At 40.2% G+C, this 16826-nt stretch overlaps 1 protein-coding gene across 1 annotated transcript in view; it reads left to right on the forward strand.

Annotated features, from left to right (window-relative positions):
• FAM189A2 (family with sequence similarity 189 member A2) overlaps positions 1 to 16826 on the forward strand; it is a 33724-nt gene that overhangs the window by 4778 nt on the left and 12120 nt on the right. Inside the window, exons 2-6 of the mRNA XM_009285297.2 lie at positions 2545 to 2601; positions 12965 to 13075; positions 14924 to 15052; positions 15819 to 15926; positions 16046 to 16161. Coding sequence (XP_009283572.1) covers positions 2545 to 2601; positions 12965 to 13075; positions 14924 to 15052; positions 15819 to 15926; positions 16046 to 16161 — 521 coding nt within the window. The remainder of the gene's footprint in view (positions 1 to 2544; positions 2602 to 12964; positions 13076 to 14923; positions 15053 to 15818; positions 15927 to 16045; positions 16162 to 16826) is intronic.

Raw genomic sequence — 16826 nt, forward strand, 5'->3', positions numbered from 1 at the left:
TCCCGGCGCCCGCCGGTCGCTGGGAGACCCGCCGGCCCTGCGTGCAGCGCTGACGTTAAGCTTGGAGTACGCGGGACCTCCGGGGCAGAGCTGCTGTCTGTCACCGAGAAACGTTCGCTCCCGCTGCTGTAAAAGCGAAGAGCGAGCTTTCTCTTACTCGGAAGTAATGAGCAGTTACACTTTTGCTAGCAGTTTTACCAGGGTGACAGCATGGACCCCAACGGGATCACAAACGTAGAGACAACTAGATTCCGGATTTGTTTCCTGGTGTGCGTTTTAGCCTAAAAAAATGTACTCAATTATTATACGCAATCAGAAACAGGATTTTCTCAAGTCGTGGTGTATGTAGGTGTTGCACACTGCTTTTGTGCATCATGTACCGTTACTGCAGTGAGAGAGAGAGAAAATGGTGATGTTCCTGGGGAAAAAAAAAAATAGATGGGCTTTTGACAGTTCTGTAAAGAGTAGTGAGAGAAGTTATTCCATCTCCTGTTGGGCCCTGCTTTAAACTGCACCTTTATAAATACAGAATATATAATAGTTCATATTGGAGAAGCTAGGCAGTAGTAAGCAGAAGATAATAGGAATAGGAGATAGTCGGATAGATTGTGCCCAGTTTGCGGGCCCTTGAGCAATGAGCAAGTCGCGTTCTGTGGCTGGCATGCTCTGCTCCTGCTGCTGGTGTGAACAGCATCAGCCTATCCCTCGGTTCAAACACTTGAATTACGTTTCCAGTGTTGTTCACAACCTGTGGAAATGTGCTCAGTGATCTGCGGTTTGGGGATCAAGTAGTTCCTATTCATGTGTATAATGCAATGCTCATCCCTGAAAGTACAGACAGCCTTTATGGGGGGGAGGGAGGGGGAGAGGGGAGGGAACCCAGACCATCCAAAAGTGTATGTTGTTTTGTGATCTTTCATCTTTTTTTTTTTTCCTTACCCTAGATTAAAACAAGTTTAAATATATGTAAGCTATGGACTTTCTTTGAACCCTGCACACAGAACCATGCTTATGCTTTTAAAATGTCTTAAAATTGCACGTGTAAAATAGATGTATTCAGTCTCTTTAATAATGAAGAAGGGCATTTACTTTTTTAATGCTAGCGCTGAAACAATAATATATTCGGTTGGAAAAGTTACCAAAAATGCCTTTTGGGTATAACAGCATGAGTGAAAATTTTAGCCCAGGAGCAACCTGGAAAGGTAGAGGCAACTAAAAGCTGGAATTGAGGATATGTCTGGGGTTTTTTCACTTTAGATGCAACATGCTGATTATGATGCACTGGTTAAGCACAGATCAGGAAGACTTTAAGAATTTCTTTTCATATATCTTAAAGCTTTAACAAACTTAATGAAATAAGTCTTGTTGTCCTTAAGGCAAAACAGCAATTCACATCAGTATTGATGTGCTTTGTTATAAAATCATGTGACTATTTTGCACTCACAGAATTCAAAAAATAATTTGTTATGAAACTGCAGAGTTACGTATGTGGTTTTGCAACACCAGTGATGATATCAGTAGGTGTTTTGGCCAAGTCATATATGCACATTACGCTAAATCAGATTGATCATGTCAAGTGAATGAAGCTACAGAAGGGATTTATTAAAAATGCTAGTGAGCAACTTCCTGTTTGTTCTAGTCATCTTCTTTCTTTTTAGGGTAGGAGTTTGGTGTGAATTGGCTTAGTTACAAAGTCCCACGAATTAGAAGTATACCTGCTTATTTGCGGGACCTGCTGAAAAACTGATTTGCCTTTCTTTATAGGGTTCCCATCCTTACTGTGGGAGAGTATTTGGGTATGCCATTTGCTTCAGCTCTACAGCAATGCTTTCTCCTTCCTTAATTGTTTTGCCCTCTAAGGTAAAGAGTCATAGGGTTCAGTTCTGTGATTCAGCAAGTTTGGTCTAACGACTACTGCTGCAGAAGGGGATGCTTTTACTTTCTCTTCTTTCCTCGTGCTGATACTGGCATTCATCCGACGAAATAGCAAGTCAGTTCAGGCAGATAGTTTTGGTGTTCTTCAGTGGTTTTGGTAGGGTTCATGCTTTGGGAGTTAGTTCACCAAAATGGTCAGAAGAGGGCCAGGGTCAGCACAAGGGAAGAGGCAGGAATGGGTACTCACAGGCACTTAATGAAGTGATGGAGTGGTGACCAAGGGTGGAGAAGAGATGGCTAAGCAAACCTAAAAACTGGCTATGTTGCAGAAAACAAGTACTCAGCTAGCTGAAAGTAATTTTTCAGGCAATTGTTGAGGTCAGAGTTGCTGGCATAACTTCTTGTCCCCCTGCATGTTTTCTGTGAGGAAAAAATAAGAAAACAGTGGATTAAAATTTCGTTGTGTTATTTCACAGGATGCTCTTAGGAGTGAAGGACCTCATCAGTACAGGCTCTTATTCTCGGCTTTAAAGTGCATCTTTATATCTTCCCAGCATTGTCATAGTGTTCCAAAGTACCTTTCGTCAGAGCAGTGATAAATACCATGTAAATGGCATTTTGTGAACAGTTGTTCGCTTCTTGGTGATGCTATGTTTTTTGACATTGTAGGTAATCTTATCTGGAATCTTAGGCTTAACAACATGGAAGAGGCCGTTGGTGCTTTTGGTAAGTATGGATTAAAACTTGTTTTAAGAAAGTTATCAGAAGATGATCCTGATTTAATAGTCATTGGTAAAAAAAAAAAAATAACTTCTTTCTCCTTGAAAAAATAGACTATACTACTTGAGTCTCTTTTTTAAAATTGTAGAATCATAATTATTAAAAAAGGAGTCAAAGCCTGTGAAAGGCTATATTCTTTCCTGCACAGATGGAGTCCCCATTAAGGGCAAGAGTGGACCACGTCTGGAAGAAGTGTTAATGATGTTTACAGAGCACTTTTTGTGTTTGTGTAGGTATAAGAAAGTGCTGGTTTAGTATAAATAATCTAGCTCTCTGAGGCAGCACTGCTTAAGCTTAAACAGGGGAGTTGGTTTTAAAGCTTAGCTCAGTTGTACTGTTTTAACGTCTGATGGCAGGTTTGAGAGCTAACCTAAGTATTGCTGTCTTACAGTAAGTATCCAGTGTTACTGGTTCAAATACGGTTGACATTACATTGCTCTGAGAGAAGTAAATTGATGTACGGGATGTGTAAGCTGTTTCTGTTTGTAAGTGAAATCTGAAGCTGTGTGGCTCTCAACGTCTCAGAGTTGGGATTTGAAAAAAAAACTTTTGAAGTGTTTTTTTTGTTTGGGTTTTTGTTTTGGTTTTGTTTTTGGGTTTTTATTTTTTTGCCTTACTGTCACTTCTGAAGACCTTTTCCAGGACAAAGCACTTGTTTTATTTTTGTGCAGTGCTTCTTCAGGATCCCCATGGTCATCAGTGAGGAGTACCAAGGATCAGGTGTGTGAGCTGTGGATGAATTGCTGTTTCTCAGTGGTGCATTGGTTAGCACAGGCAGAGCAAAGCAAGTTTTTTACCAGTTCTGTGGATAGAAAGAGGAGCTTGGTGTCTGGGGCTCCCAGTCTGCAAGGACTGTATTTTCATGAAAATAAATGTAAAGGCCATTCTGCCTCAAAATGCCTTAGGTTTGCACAGTGCTCCCAGTTTCTATATTGCTTGTGTTCTGTGCTGTTTCTACAGTGTGTTGTTGCTGTAGTTTCCTTTTGTCTGTTGTTGCTCTTTCACTCTTTCATATTCTCCTTTGTATAAACTTTATGGGCCCGTCCTAGTTTTACTTAAATATGAAAGCACCAAATTCTTCCTGACCCTTTCATTTAGTCAAATGATCTTTAGGACGGTCGAGTGCTGGAGCAGATTTCCCAGGGATGTTGTGCAGCAGATGGGGAAGTTTCTGAGATGAGAATGATTAAAGACCTGAGCAGCCTGCTATGATCTCATAGCTGACCCTGCTTTGAGCAGGAGGATACACTTCTGACGTCCCTTGCAGCCACAATTATTCTATGATTATGTGATTCTGTGAACCTGTATTTTTTCAAATTTGTATGTGTATTTTATAAAGGTCTGATTTTTTGAAAACCAGGTTAGATCAGACTTGACATTGGGAAACATTTCTTTACTGAGAGGGTGGTCAAACACTGGAACAGGCTTTCTAGAGAGGTGGTCAATGCCCCAAGCCTGTCAGTGTTTAAGAAGCATTTGGACAATGCCCTTAATAACGTGCTTTAACTTTTGATCAGCCCTGAATCGATTAAGCAGTTGGACTAGATGGTCGTTGTAGGTCCCTTCCAACTGAAATATTCTATTCTATGTGCAAAAACGGAAATTAGCATTAAACACTTCACGAGGCTAAAGAAATCATGTGTTGAACTAGCTACGGTCTATCAAGGACAGATTGTTAGTTTCTGTGAGCGTATTTATTTTGGGCTAAATTTCCAATATATCTACCCTCTAGTAACTTGAACATTTTCTCTTGGGAGTTACGAGGAGTTGTATGAGTTGTAAAAGCAAGTTTGCTAAATACCGAAGTAATGAGACCCCTTATACAGCCATGGCTTAGAGTTACAACATTCATAACTGAAACTGTAAAATGCATTCGGAGCTAAAACATATCCCTTTTCCAGCTGTGACTGCCTTTCCCTTTTTACTCCTTATGCAAGGCCCTTTTGCACTTATTTCTTGTAAATACACTTCTAATGGATTCCTCTCTCCCGACTTTTGGACTGAATCCCTTTTCCCCTTGCCTGCACAGAGCCACCTCCCTGCTGTGAAGGAAGCAGAGATTGGACAGCTGTCTCCCTGGCAGCCCTTAACTCAAGCAGGTGCTAGGTGTAGAAATGCCTTTATGCAGCAAATGAGCTTATGGAAAGGATTGGTTGGACATGAAGGTGTGGCTTTATAAGATTGCTGTTGAACCCAGATATTTAGCATGTTGGGTACCTGTGCTAGAGCAAGCCGTGCCAGATCTGAGGAGTGATAATCAATTACCCTGTTTTATGTTGCAGCAACTTATGTCAGCATTTAGTTGTCTTTATGCAGAGACTTTGGACTGTGCTCAACAATTAAAGTGTAAAGTTTGTGGGATTAAGTGGTCGTTCTTTTTCATATATAGTTACATCTCAATCTACAAATGCTCTCTTGTTCATAAGGAAGGGCCTCTTCTCATCTTTCTTTTTATGCAGAGCTGTTTTTAGTCACTCAGTTTGGTTTCATAGTTTCTTCAAATTGTGCGAATACTCCCTGGAATTCTTCATATGCATCCAAACCCCCCAAAATAGCTTTGTTTTCAGCCCAAGTTGGATAATTATATCTAGATTTTAATTTATCATGGTGTGTACTAAAAGCTCTCAGACGTAGCAATTAGGCTGTAATTAAGGGTAGGTGGTTGAGCTCCATCATTTAGCCCTCTCTCCTTCCCAGAGCTGGGTCTTGAACAGAACTACCGTGACTGGTGAGTGCCACAGAATTTGTCCACGAGGAGGTGCCGGTCCTCAGAGCAGTTTGTGGTAGGGTTTATGCTTAAGAACATGGTAATGCTGTTTCTTGTGGCTTCCAGTATTATCTTATTTTTGTTTTTGATTGTCAGTTTGCAGTACTTAAGGAATTTTATAAAGCAATTCACATTTATCTTTGCCCCCTTTAAAAAAACTAATTCTTTCTGAAAGAAACCCCTTTGCTACTCTGAATCAGGATTTCAGGATTCAGGATTTTAATTTCTGAAACCTGCTGGAGTACACCTATTTGCCTGCAGGTCCTTTGCATGGCAGCAGTCTAGCTCCTCCAGTAAAAGGGTGGCGTCTTGGCTCACAAAACATTTCTCTCCCTCTTCCCACTTTAGGTGATGATTTCTCACTGCCTGGGTTTGTTTCTTTGTGAAGAGCCAGGCTGTCCTATGGCTGCCACTTTAATCCGAAGCCTCGGTCATGGGGAAAAACAACCCAACTGTTGTTTTCTCTCTGTGATGGCAAGGCTCTGGTGCTGCTGGCGCTTGGAGAAAGCACATGGCTGTGATGTCGTCAGAAAGGAGCTGGGGATGGGCTGCTGTGTTTTGGTGACTCATGTTTTTCCCCCAGAGGGGAGAAAGGAAGGGAAACCCATTAGTTACAGCTGTAGTGGACCTTTAGTAGCACCATCTGTGAAAGGAAACCAGTCTTGAAGAGGGATGGCTGTGATAAGACCCGTTAATAAATAAAATTGAGAGCCACATTTGTTGTTTTTTGCCACCCAGGCTGTATTACAGCATGGGAAGGTACTAGGTAAATAACAGGTCCCAGAGACAGGGTACTGCAAGGCGAAATCAAATTATAATCATATCTTTTGAAGGACATTCTTGCAGGGGAGGCTTGGCCTTCAGCGATACAGCTGCTGAGAAGCCTTGGCTCTGAAATTTTACCTTGCTTTTAGTTGTCTGAGGCTTTCCTGTTCTGGGTATCAGTTGTCAATCGACTTCGGAAGTCAGCTTGTAACATGCTCTGAAGCTGATTTTTCTTCCAGAGAAGAAGCTTCTTCCTGTGCATGCCTGTCCGAATGTATTTCATGGGGAAAGGGAAACTCCCCCTCCTCCCCCAGTTGTTTGGGTATTGACTCTCAACCGTTCTGGGCTCGATGTTACTCTCGACTTGTATAAAAGCTGGTTCCTTCCTCTCCGCTCTTAAACTCCTTCCTTTCATAGGGCTTTAAATCTCATTTTTAACTGAAGGAACCTAACTTCTTTCAGAAAGTATATCAATTCCGCATTGTGTGATTGCGTATGCATTGAGGACAATTCACACCTTCGATAGGCCGTGCTTGCTATATTAGCCTCTGTCCTTCCCTGTATACCAGTTCGGGGTAGCCAATGCACTGTGAGTTAGTTGTATTCCCAGGTGTTGCCTGGAGCCATACATGCATTGCTGAATGTAGAAGCATTCTGCTAGTGAAGCATCCTTTCCTTTACAGTAATGTACAAATCAATTGCAATCCTGTACAGTGTGCTTTTTAGGAGGCTTTCTAGTTGTTCCTCACCCCCACCCCCACCCCCCCCCCCCCCCCAGCCACACCAGCACAACAGACTGGGGGCACAGACAGGAGCACTGCTTTAGCCACTATGCCTCAAAGCTGCACCAGCCTACAGACCCCCCAACTGTAACAAAGACTTCAAGTTAAGTGTATCTCTGGTGGCTGCTTGGTGCTTGGGTTCTGCTGCTAAAGAGGAGGTTTAGCTGTGATCGCATGAAAAGTGACAGGAGCGCAAGCGTGCAGGAAGACACCAGGCTGTTATGCTGGGTGGAGTGTAACTGCGGCAGCTGCAAATGCTGGGGAGCAGTTCGGTACCCGCAAATGCATGGGATCAAGAAATTAACAGAGCAGATGCAGGCTGGGTGAATGCGACCCTGGCTTTTCAGCTACATCAAGTGATTTATGGTTCTGCTGTTAGCTAGCGTGCCAGCTTTTGTATTCATACATGTTGTCGGTTTTCATGTAAAGGTTTGTGGGGTTTCACTCAGAAAAGTCCAAGTCGCACGTTCAGCATGAGTCGTTCAATCTGGATTCTTCTCATGTTTTACAGTGTGGTAACATAAGGATTTGAAGTTTTTATTAGAAACTTTTTTTTTTAAATTCAAAAGTGTTAATATTTTTGGTTTTATGACAAAAATTTACAGATCTTCATTGGAAAACCGAAAAGTTTATGGAACTCCAGTATTTATTTAAAACTTTGAAAATTTTTGAAGAATAAATTTGTAGTAAACCTTTTATTTAATGAAAAAATTTTATCAGAAGAAAAGTATGTCCCAGCAGCTTTAAAATAAAGATTTTTAGGGCTAGCTACTGCCTTGTTTGGTTTTATGACAAAAATTTACAGATCTTCATTGGAAAACCGAAAAGTTTATGGAACTCCAGTATTTATTTAAAACTTTGAAAATTTTTGAAGAATAAATTTGTAGTAAACCTTTTATTTAATGAAAAAATTTTATCAGAAGAAAAGTATGTCCCAGCAGCTTTAAAATAAAGATTTTTAGGGCTAGCTACTGCCTTGATATCTGTACCTTGACTAATTTGCATAGATTTAACCAAAATTTAGTGTTTAGACCAAAATATCTAGTTCTGGTGCTAGTGAAGTGACGTTCTTAAATTTTAGCCCTGCTAGTAACAATATAAAGCACTGTGAACAGAAGCTGCATATCATGATCCTAACCCTGCAGAAAAAATCTCTGCCTATCCTTGTGCTTCATAATGAGCAAAGTCATTTGGCTTTGGTGAGAATTACTGTGGTAGTGCCTGTTTGTCTGGATTTTAGAAGTAAAATAGTTCAATGTTAACATCTTGGCTAACATGGTCGCCACCACTAAGTCAATAAATGGTATTCATACAAAGATTTTAAAGTCAGTCTTCTAAGCAAATAAAAAGAAATATGCTTTTAAGTGTGAGACTATGAAAAGCCTTTAGAGAGGCTTTTAGCCTGTATACAGGTCAGAGTCAGGTCTCTTCTGATTTTTTTTTTTAAATAATTTATTTTTAAGCTGAAAAAGCTTTTCTCTCATTAATATGGGGTGTTTTAATGCTGCATTTGAAGTATGTGACTTTTTTATTAAATGAATTAGTTTGTCTTCTGTGTGGCTTTTTTTTGTTGACAGTTGTGTTGCAGGTCTCCATATGGTACAATAAATAGCTCTCACAACTGACAGAAAAATAGTAAGGTCCCATAATTAATGCTTATTTATTGCTATTGCTGCTGTGTATATGGAAAATTAATACATTGACTTGCCTTTTTGTAGAAGGATGTTTATAAAGTATATATGTAGGATGTAAACGGATATAAGGGTTGATGATTGTGGAGCAAATGTTTTTCTTTCATTTGTTTTTTAAGTGGCTGCTTGGGCATCAGTCCTGTGTGTGCATATTAAAGTGAAAGCAATTCCTCTCTGGCGTTAGATATTCATTTCAATGGCAGCAGGACAACAAGCAGTCTGCCCATGTAGAATGAATGATAGGGTCAGAGCCTTATCATGCAAGTTTATGCTGCTGCGGAGTCCTCAAAGTGCATGATGATTTTTTACCTGGAAGAGATCATCCATGCAAGACATTAGAAAATACTGTGTCTAATGTTAGAATGCACTTTGCTTTCCTATAGTTTTAATTCATATAAATGTTCCTCAAGACTTCCTGCAGCTGTTCACAGTCCATGTGTATCTAATGCTCAGAAGATGAGGGCTGTGAGCCAAACTAAAGCCATAATTTGAGTTGTTTCCATTTTTATCACTGCAGTTAAGACTAGTTACCTCTGTTTTGGCTTTTAAAGTAGCATGTTTGCCTTTCCTGTTTATTTTAAGTTGAGGAGTACTTTTCTCCTGGTTTACCTGTGGGTGGGATCTTCTTTCACTGAGATAAAGTGGAACACCTGTTTTTACTTGTAGGTGAGTGGTGATGGAGAAGATATTTAAACTTGTATCTGCAGGAGAATATATCTTATAAAATAAGCTGACAGAGTACATGTTAGATAAGTGGACAGTGAGGTAGATTGAAAACTGGCTGAAGAGCTGGGCCCGGAGGGTTGTGACCAGTGGTACAAAGCCCAGCCAGAGGCCAGTCAGCAGTTGTGCGCTAGGGGTGGATACTGGGGCCAGTACTGCCCAATATCTTAATGAATGGTCTGTAGAATGGAACAGAGTGCACTCTCAGCAAGTTCACAGGTGATACAAAACTGGGAGGAATGGCTGATACACCAAATGTTGCCATTCAGAGGGACCTGGACAGGCTGGAGAAATGGGCTGAGAAATCTCATGAAGTTCAATAAAGGGAAATGCAAAGTCCTGCCTGTGCAGGGAAATGGCCCCAGGCACCAGTACACACTGGGGAGCAAGTTGCTGGAAAGCAGCTCTGCAGAGAAGAACCTGGGGATCCTGGTGGACAACAAGCTGACCATGAGACAGCGAAGTGCTCTTGTGGCAAAGAAGGCTAATGGTGTCCTGGGCTGCATTAGGCAGAGACTTGCCAGCAGGTGGAGGGACATAATCTTTCCCTTCCCCTCAGCGCTGGGCTGGCCACACCTGGAGTGCTGTGTCCAGTTCTGGGCTCCCCAGTACAAGAGAGGCATGGACATACTGGAACAAGTCCAGTGAAGGACCACGAAGATGATGAAAGGACTGGAGCATCTCTCCTCTGAGGAGAGGCTGAGAGAGCTGGGACTGTTCAGCCTGGAGAAAAGAAGGCTCGGGGGGATCTTTTCCATCTCTACAAATAGCTGATGGGAGGGAATGAAGAAGAGGGAGCTAGACCTTTCTCAATAGCACCCACTGACTGGACAAGAGGCTATGGGCACAACTGAAAAAGTAGGAAATTCCATCTGAACACAAGAGATAACTTTTTTACTGTGAGGATGGTCAAAACTGGTGTTTTGACCCGGAGGGGTTGTGAAGTATCCATCTGTAGAGATACTCAAAAGCCACTGGACATGGTCTTTGGCAGCCTGCTGTAGATGACCCTGCTGGAGCAGGGGGTGGGACTAGACGGTCTCAAGAGGTCCCTTCCAACCTCAATGATTGTGTGAAAATGCTGCCACTGATGGAGCAGAAAGAAAAAGGATTTTTTCTCTCTACACTGAAGTACAATATATTCTCTTGTCCACTATTGGATATGTAGTAACGAATGTTATGGTTCAGAACATGGTAGTGTTTTAGATTGTATGTAGAATTATTGTTCTCTTCTGCCTCTTCAATGGGATTGTCTGAACATTAGGTTATGCAGTCAAAAATAAACTATGCATACAATAAAAAACAGATCAAGATTTCATTTTTATATGGTAGAATTTATTAGAACATAAATGTAGAAATTATCATCCTTGTTTTGCATATTTATAATAATGTTCCTTTTCGTCCTTTTTCTTCTTTGATTTTAACGTGTTTCTTTAGAAAAATCTGTGTGATTTTTATTCAAGATTTTGTAGACAATGTGATTAGGAGTCTGGATTTTATATATAACTTTTTATATAGCTGTGTACTGGATTGTTTCTATTGCAGCTTCTGCACCAAAGGAGAAAACTAATATGTGAATTTGCCTCTCTTTCTCTCTTTTTCTCTCTCTTTTTTTTTTTTTTTTTTTTTTTTTTTTTAAAATCTTTCTTGACATTGGCCAAGTAACTTCTTTGCTCAGGACCTCCATTTCTTCATCAGTTCAAAGAGGACAAATGTACTTCTTGTGTTCCTTAATATCACTTCTTGAGATTTGTACAATAAAGATGTTTTATGTTGAAACGGCTACTATTTCGCTTATGAAACTGGCTAATTAGTTTAGAACATAGATGAAAAACTTTCTTTGTAAGAAATACCTGTGTCTACCAGTTTTCTTTTTCTCAAAGTAGTTTTAATCAAAAGGATAACTGAGATAATCTAGATAAAAGCATATTCAATTGTATTGATTCATTTGAGTGCTAAGCAAGGAGTTAATTTCAAAAAAATGATTGAATTCTGTGTTTGTACAGAAAAACAAATGGCACTCAAAGTGCTTACTAACATTAAAAACCTCTTATCTGTGGTTTTATGATATTTCTAAAGCTAGGAGAAAATACTGTTCCGCTTAATATTGATTGTTCTCAGTATGTCAAACACAAAATAGTCCCAATCCTCTTCAGAGAAGTGCTAATAGATACTTTAATTACTGGGGTTTTTTGAGGTTAAAACCTACCTTATGTGATAATGTTATGGTCAAGCTTCTATAAAACCTACTAGTAATGAGATGTTGTAATTTAAGGAATGAGCTTGCACAGTAATGCTCTTTGGCTCTTGTCCATTCAGGAGTGATTATTTTTCCCTGAACCTCAGTAAATGGGATCATAATTTGTGCAACAGCTCTGATTTATTTTTAGTCCAGCTTCCTAGGTAGCTAACCATGGTACGTCAGCTAAATTAATTTGGAAAGCGATTGCTGGCTTTGTGCATGTTTAGGAAGTCCTTGTTGCTGGATCTGCTGTAAAGCTATCTGGAGCAGAACTGAGCCCGTGTCCCTCATGATTTCCTTCTCTTCCTCAGCTTTTTGTCATCTGCATTTTTAATTTAGGCCATTTTGATACAAAGGAATCTGGGTGAGCAGATTGTTATTAACAAGGATTCTTTTGGACATTAACGACCTGATACTTGCTTTGTAGGATTGAGTGCTTAAAATTTAAACGTGTCAGGAGAGGAAACTGTTGTTTTTATTTGTCTCTGAAGTAGTAGTCTTACCCATAGTACTCTCTCCTGAAGTACAGGAAAACTTTTCATGTATGAATTGGGACAGGAAAAATTCTTAAATGTGTTTAAAATCCATATCCCAAGTCTCCTGTAAGCCCAGATTGCAGATTACAATCTGCAATGGCCCAAATTTTGCCCAAAAATGCCCAAAAAAGGGCATATGTGAAAGTAGGACTTCATTTTATCCACTGCTTCTGCTTGTCCTTTTTCAAGTACTCTATTACTCCTGCCATTGCTGGTCTTTCAGATGGTTTATGAAACTGAAGGTATTGTCCGATTTATGAATGGAGGTGTTCTGGTTTAGTAGCCAGGAGGAAATAATATCATAAACCCAAAGTCCCTTAAGTGTCTCTGTCCTCACTGTACTGGGACAAATACTTTTCATTTATTTGTGCTGCCAAATAGTTTTGGAAATTCTATACAGAATGAATGTTGTCTTAAGATGTTTCCTCTTCGGGTTTCTTACTGATCTAAATGTGTTGAGAGGTAAACTCAGTGGAAGGATATGACATACAGTGGAAGACAGTATGTCATACTTTGCATTCCAGAAAAACCTTTAGCTGCCTGTACTTTTCAATAGTTGCATGTGTTTTTATTACTGCACAACTAGTGCAGAGTAAGGAGAGAGAGAGAGAAGACAAAGGTGTTTGGAGTAACCATCTACTGGGTTAAGACAAGACACCCTGGGGCACTGAAGGATTTTTGAAAAGAAGGGGAGTGTCATTCCCAGCTTCAGTTTGGGAGTGGGATTTGCACTGTCATAGGTTCCTTGAGTCTGGTTTGTGATCCTGTTCCCACTGCTGCTAACTTTTTTTTTGTTGTTCCAGGCTAACCTATTTGTTCTGCTGTCTATCATATGTGTTCTGCTGAACCTGGCTGGATTTATATTAGGATGTCAAGGCATTCAGTTTGTGTCCAGTGTACCCAGATGCAATTTGGTGAGCAGACATACTGATTCACATGTATTTCTTCACGGCATGCCACGTAAGCTTGCCGTGCTGGGATCACAATATGCACTAATGTAGAGATGCAAGTAATGCAGCTACAGCGTGCTGGGGGAAAAAAAAGAAAACTGTCTGTTTCAGGCCTTGATTCATTTCAAATTGTGAACAAACTCACTGAAATCCACAACAGTATTTTTATTGTCTGTGTTCCTAAACACTTGGGTTTTTTGAGTTGGAGTCTTCATAAGGTGTTCAGCTCCTAAAGCTGAAGACCCCAAAAGGATATGTTTTGAAAAGTTTTACTCTTCATTAGAAGAGCATACTTAGCCCAGAAATGGTTTTGTTCGACTTCATTGAGAGCTGGCCTCTGTCTTCAGACCCTGAAGACACAGCTGATTCGGTACAAGGCTTTCTGGACAATTTTATGGGGCCATGTAGGAGGGAATCCTGAATGTATCTTTAGAAAATCCCTCTTGCCAGCATTATACACTGATTTTAATACCGTAGTCATTTAAGAACTAGCGTAAAGGATTTTTATAGTAAAGTGACAATGTTAAACTGTTGGAAAAAAGCCTGAGTAGGTACTGGTGAGATAGCTACAAAAAGCTCAGTCAGTATAATCCGTGGGTGGGATTTATTTTTCCTGGTTTGCCTCACCTGGTGAGGACAATTTGTATTGATACCTTACAGCAAGAACTGTGAGGAAAAAATTAAGATAGATCAAATCATACTAGCTTTTCAGAACACTTCTACTTGAGGAAGAAGCAGTCTGCACAAGAAAGGACAGAATGCAAAAGGTTTTTCTCAAATGGGTGTCGTAAGAAGTAGAAGTATGTCTATTTATGAACCAGAAACTGTGGAATAATTGAAATTGAAGGATACAGGGTCACTTGGTGATAAAGATGATCATGTGTAAAGGCTTGAAGGACTTCAAGGGTTAGTGGAAAGATCTTTGAATATTTATTTTCATTCATTCATTGCTTCAAGAAAGCTATTGTTGGTTCCTTAACATGCCAGTAGGTGTATTGCAGTGAGAGTCCAAGATTACAAGCACTTGGCAATCTAGATTCACCCAATACCAATGTACTGAAGCAGCACTGAGAACTGTTAATGTTATTCCAGATGAGATGGTTAAATGTTTCAGGAATTTTGGAGCCCTCTGTGGTTGGAAGCATAGGGTACCGCCGAATGGTGTTCCTGAAATCACAAATTATTCTGCAGAGTGGTTTATGTAGGTGGAAGACCTTTGATACTATGGCTCTAGAGAGTTTGACAGCTAAAAACGCAATTATCTCTAGATTCAGAAACATTGAATTTCTACTTGAAAACTAAGATGACAACAGTAATTTGAAAATTACAAACAATGATGGTGTACAGATGTAACTATTACTGATTTGACTCTGTTGAAATTATAGTTGTGGGTTTCATACCATCCATAGAGATGCAAAATATACTCATGAATCAAAGAAAACGTGTATGCTCCATATACAGTGGCTTACACGTCGGTCAAAGAAAGAATTTCCAGGCTGCTATGCATTTGAAGGAGCACGGATACTAAAATTGCCTAGTAATCAGCGCAGCTTTGATTACAACTAAGTGGTATTTAAATGTCTTGAGCTTATCAGTAATGCTTCCTTTGAAATAAGAAGTACGTGTAATATAGCTTTATAATGCATGAATCACTGGTGTACCAGACTGTACAAATGTCATTTTACGACCCTGTATTTCCAGTCTGCTTTGCGGTCAGAGGTATAGTTTAACACATAGGTTCTATATTATGCAGGTAAAAATGTTGCATAAAACGGCTAATAAATTAAAAAGTGGAGTTTTGCGTTTTTAAAGGTGGATATGGGTGAAAACAAGATTTGTTTCTGCTGTGAAGAATTTCATCTCGCTAAATGCACAGAAGAAGAGACTGCGCTGAAGCTATACTATATGAAGTCGTGCAGTGCTGCTCACCTTCTTCTCAAGGTACCCTGAGCACACTGCTTAACATGACTGCTTTGATAATGTCTACTCTTGTGCGACAGTGCAGTGCTGAGGTGACTTCTGTGTTTACTGTGAAAAATTCTGTATTTTTTCTGGTCTTCCACACTGATCGGAAGCTCTTCATGGTTCTGTAACAGTTTGGGTTTTTTTTTCGTCATCTATGGGTTTTGACCAGTGCATTGCTGATACAATATGCAGTTCTTGTCCTTTCTGTGTTTTATGCAGCCAAAACTACAGCTGAATTCAGACAAGATTGCATGGGTAAATACGGTGCAAATTTTAGCTAATGATTTGATGCCTTCACTGGTGTCTTGATCTTCTCAGCCTTCCTTGGCTTACAAACTGCTAAAATACAACTTCCAAACAGCATCATCTTCAAATATGAAAGTGCTTTAGTATTTCTTTAATGGTGATTATCTCACATCTGGATTTCCAACAGAAAAGTTAAGAGGAATATAATTCTTCGGATGAATAGATGGACTATAAATCACATCTGAGCAGTATTAAACCCTTCTGGATCTCTCTGTCAGGACACACAACAGGGCAAAACAAGCTTTTGCAAATTACTCCAATCTTGGAGATTACCTGTCATGAAGACTTCATAAAATATGTTTCTAAGAAGTAATTGTCGTGGTCATCCTTGTGTTTTCTGTGTTTGTTTTTGTTTTATTTTTTTATTATTATTGTTTTGACATTTACAAATACCTTGATTTAATCTTTTAATTTCCATGATCTTCATGTTCTTCAGAAAGTTCTCTTTGCTATTTGTGCCCTGAATGCTCTCACCACCACAGTTTGCTTGGTAGCGGCTGCCCTGCGTTACTTACAGATTTTTGCAACAAGAAGATCCTGCATAGTAAGTGAGTGCAAGGCATTGCCTGCTCTGAACAGCGGTACTAACAGTATTACTAGATTACATAGTTTAGCAATTTTTTATATCTCAGAAGGTTTTTAACAGAAGTTTCGTTTGATTAGGATGAATCTCAGATTGAAGACCAAGATCATGTTTTGGATCCTGATGATTTTGTCCCACCTGTGCCGCCTCCCTCCTATTTTGCAACTTTTTATTGTAATCCACGAACGAGTGGCAGGTAAACGTCTAGACTCTCTTCTCTTCTTGTAGTATCTTTGGAAACACTGCATAATCTTAATTTTTTTAAGACCATTTTCTCTGTTATTAACTGAAAAAGGTCGGTGACTTTAGGGGAAAAAAAAAAAGAAGAAAAAAACCTGTTGAGTTAGGAGGCAGTGTAAATACAGTGTGGGTGAGGGGTATAATTTTGTGGTTTTCACTTTATATTCTGTAGGAACTGTTTCTGGGTAAGAGAAAAACCGCAGTTGGACATGGCTGAAAACTGTTACGATGCTGTCAGGAGCAGGTCAGGGCAGTGACGGAAAGCCAGGCGCAACCTCTTGACAAGGTTTTGCGAGAGCCCCCTGAATGGCGGCCTGGCCCCCCCGCAGACCTTCCTGCCAGAGTGATTCCCCTTCTCCCCCTTTGGCAAAGAGGGCTGACTGAAGGTTATGTTTTGATTGCCCCGCCAGGCCAGGTAGTCACTACCCTTACCTCGGTACTTGGGTGTGAGCGGTCAGGCAGGGTTCGCACCTGGTGTTATTGCTGGGCTTCTCTGCCGTGGCAGCTGCGGGATGCGGGAGGAGTGAGAGCGGACGTGGGGGGATGAGTCCACATATCAGAAAGAAAAGGAGGATAGTCACAAGTCACTGTAGTCTATTCTCCCCCCCCCCCCCCCCCCAC

Source organism: Aptenodytes forsteri, unplaced genomic scaffold (genome assembly GCF_000699145.1).
Source record: "Aptenodytes forsteri isolate BGI_AS27 unplaced genomic scaffold, ASM69914v1 Scaffold151, whole genome shotgun sequence".
Lineage (NCBI taxonomy): Eukaryota > Metazoa > Chordata > Aves > Sphenisciformes > Spheniscidae > Aptenodytes > Aptenodytes forsteri.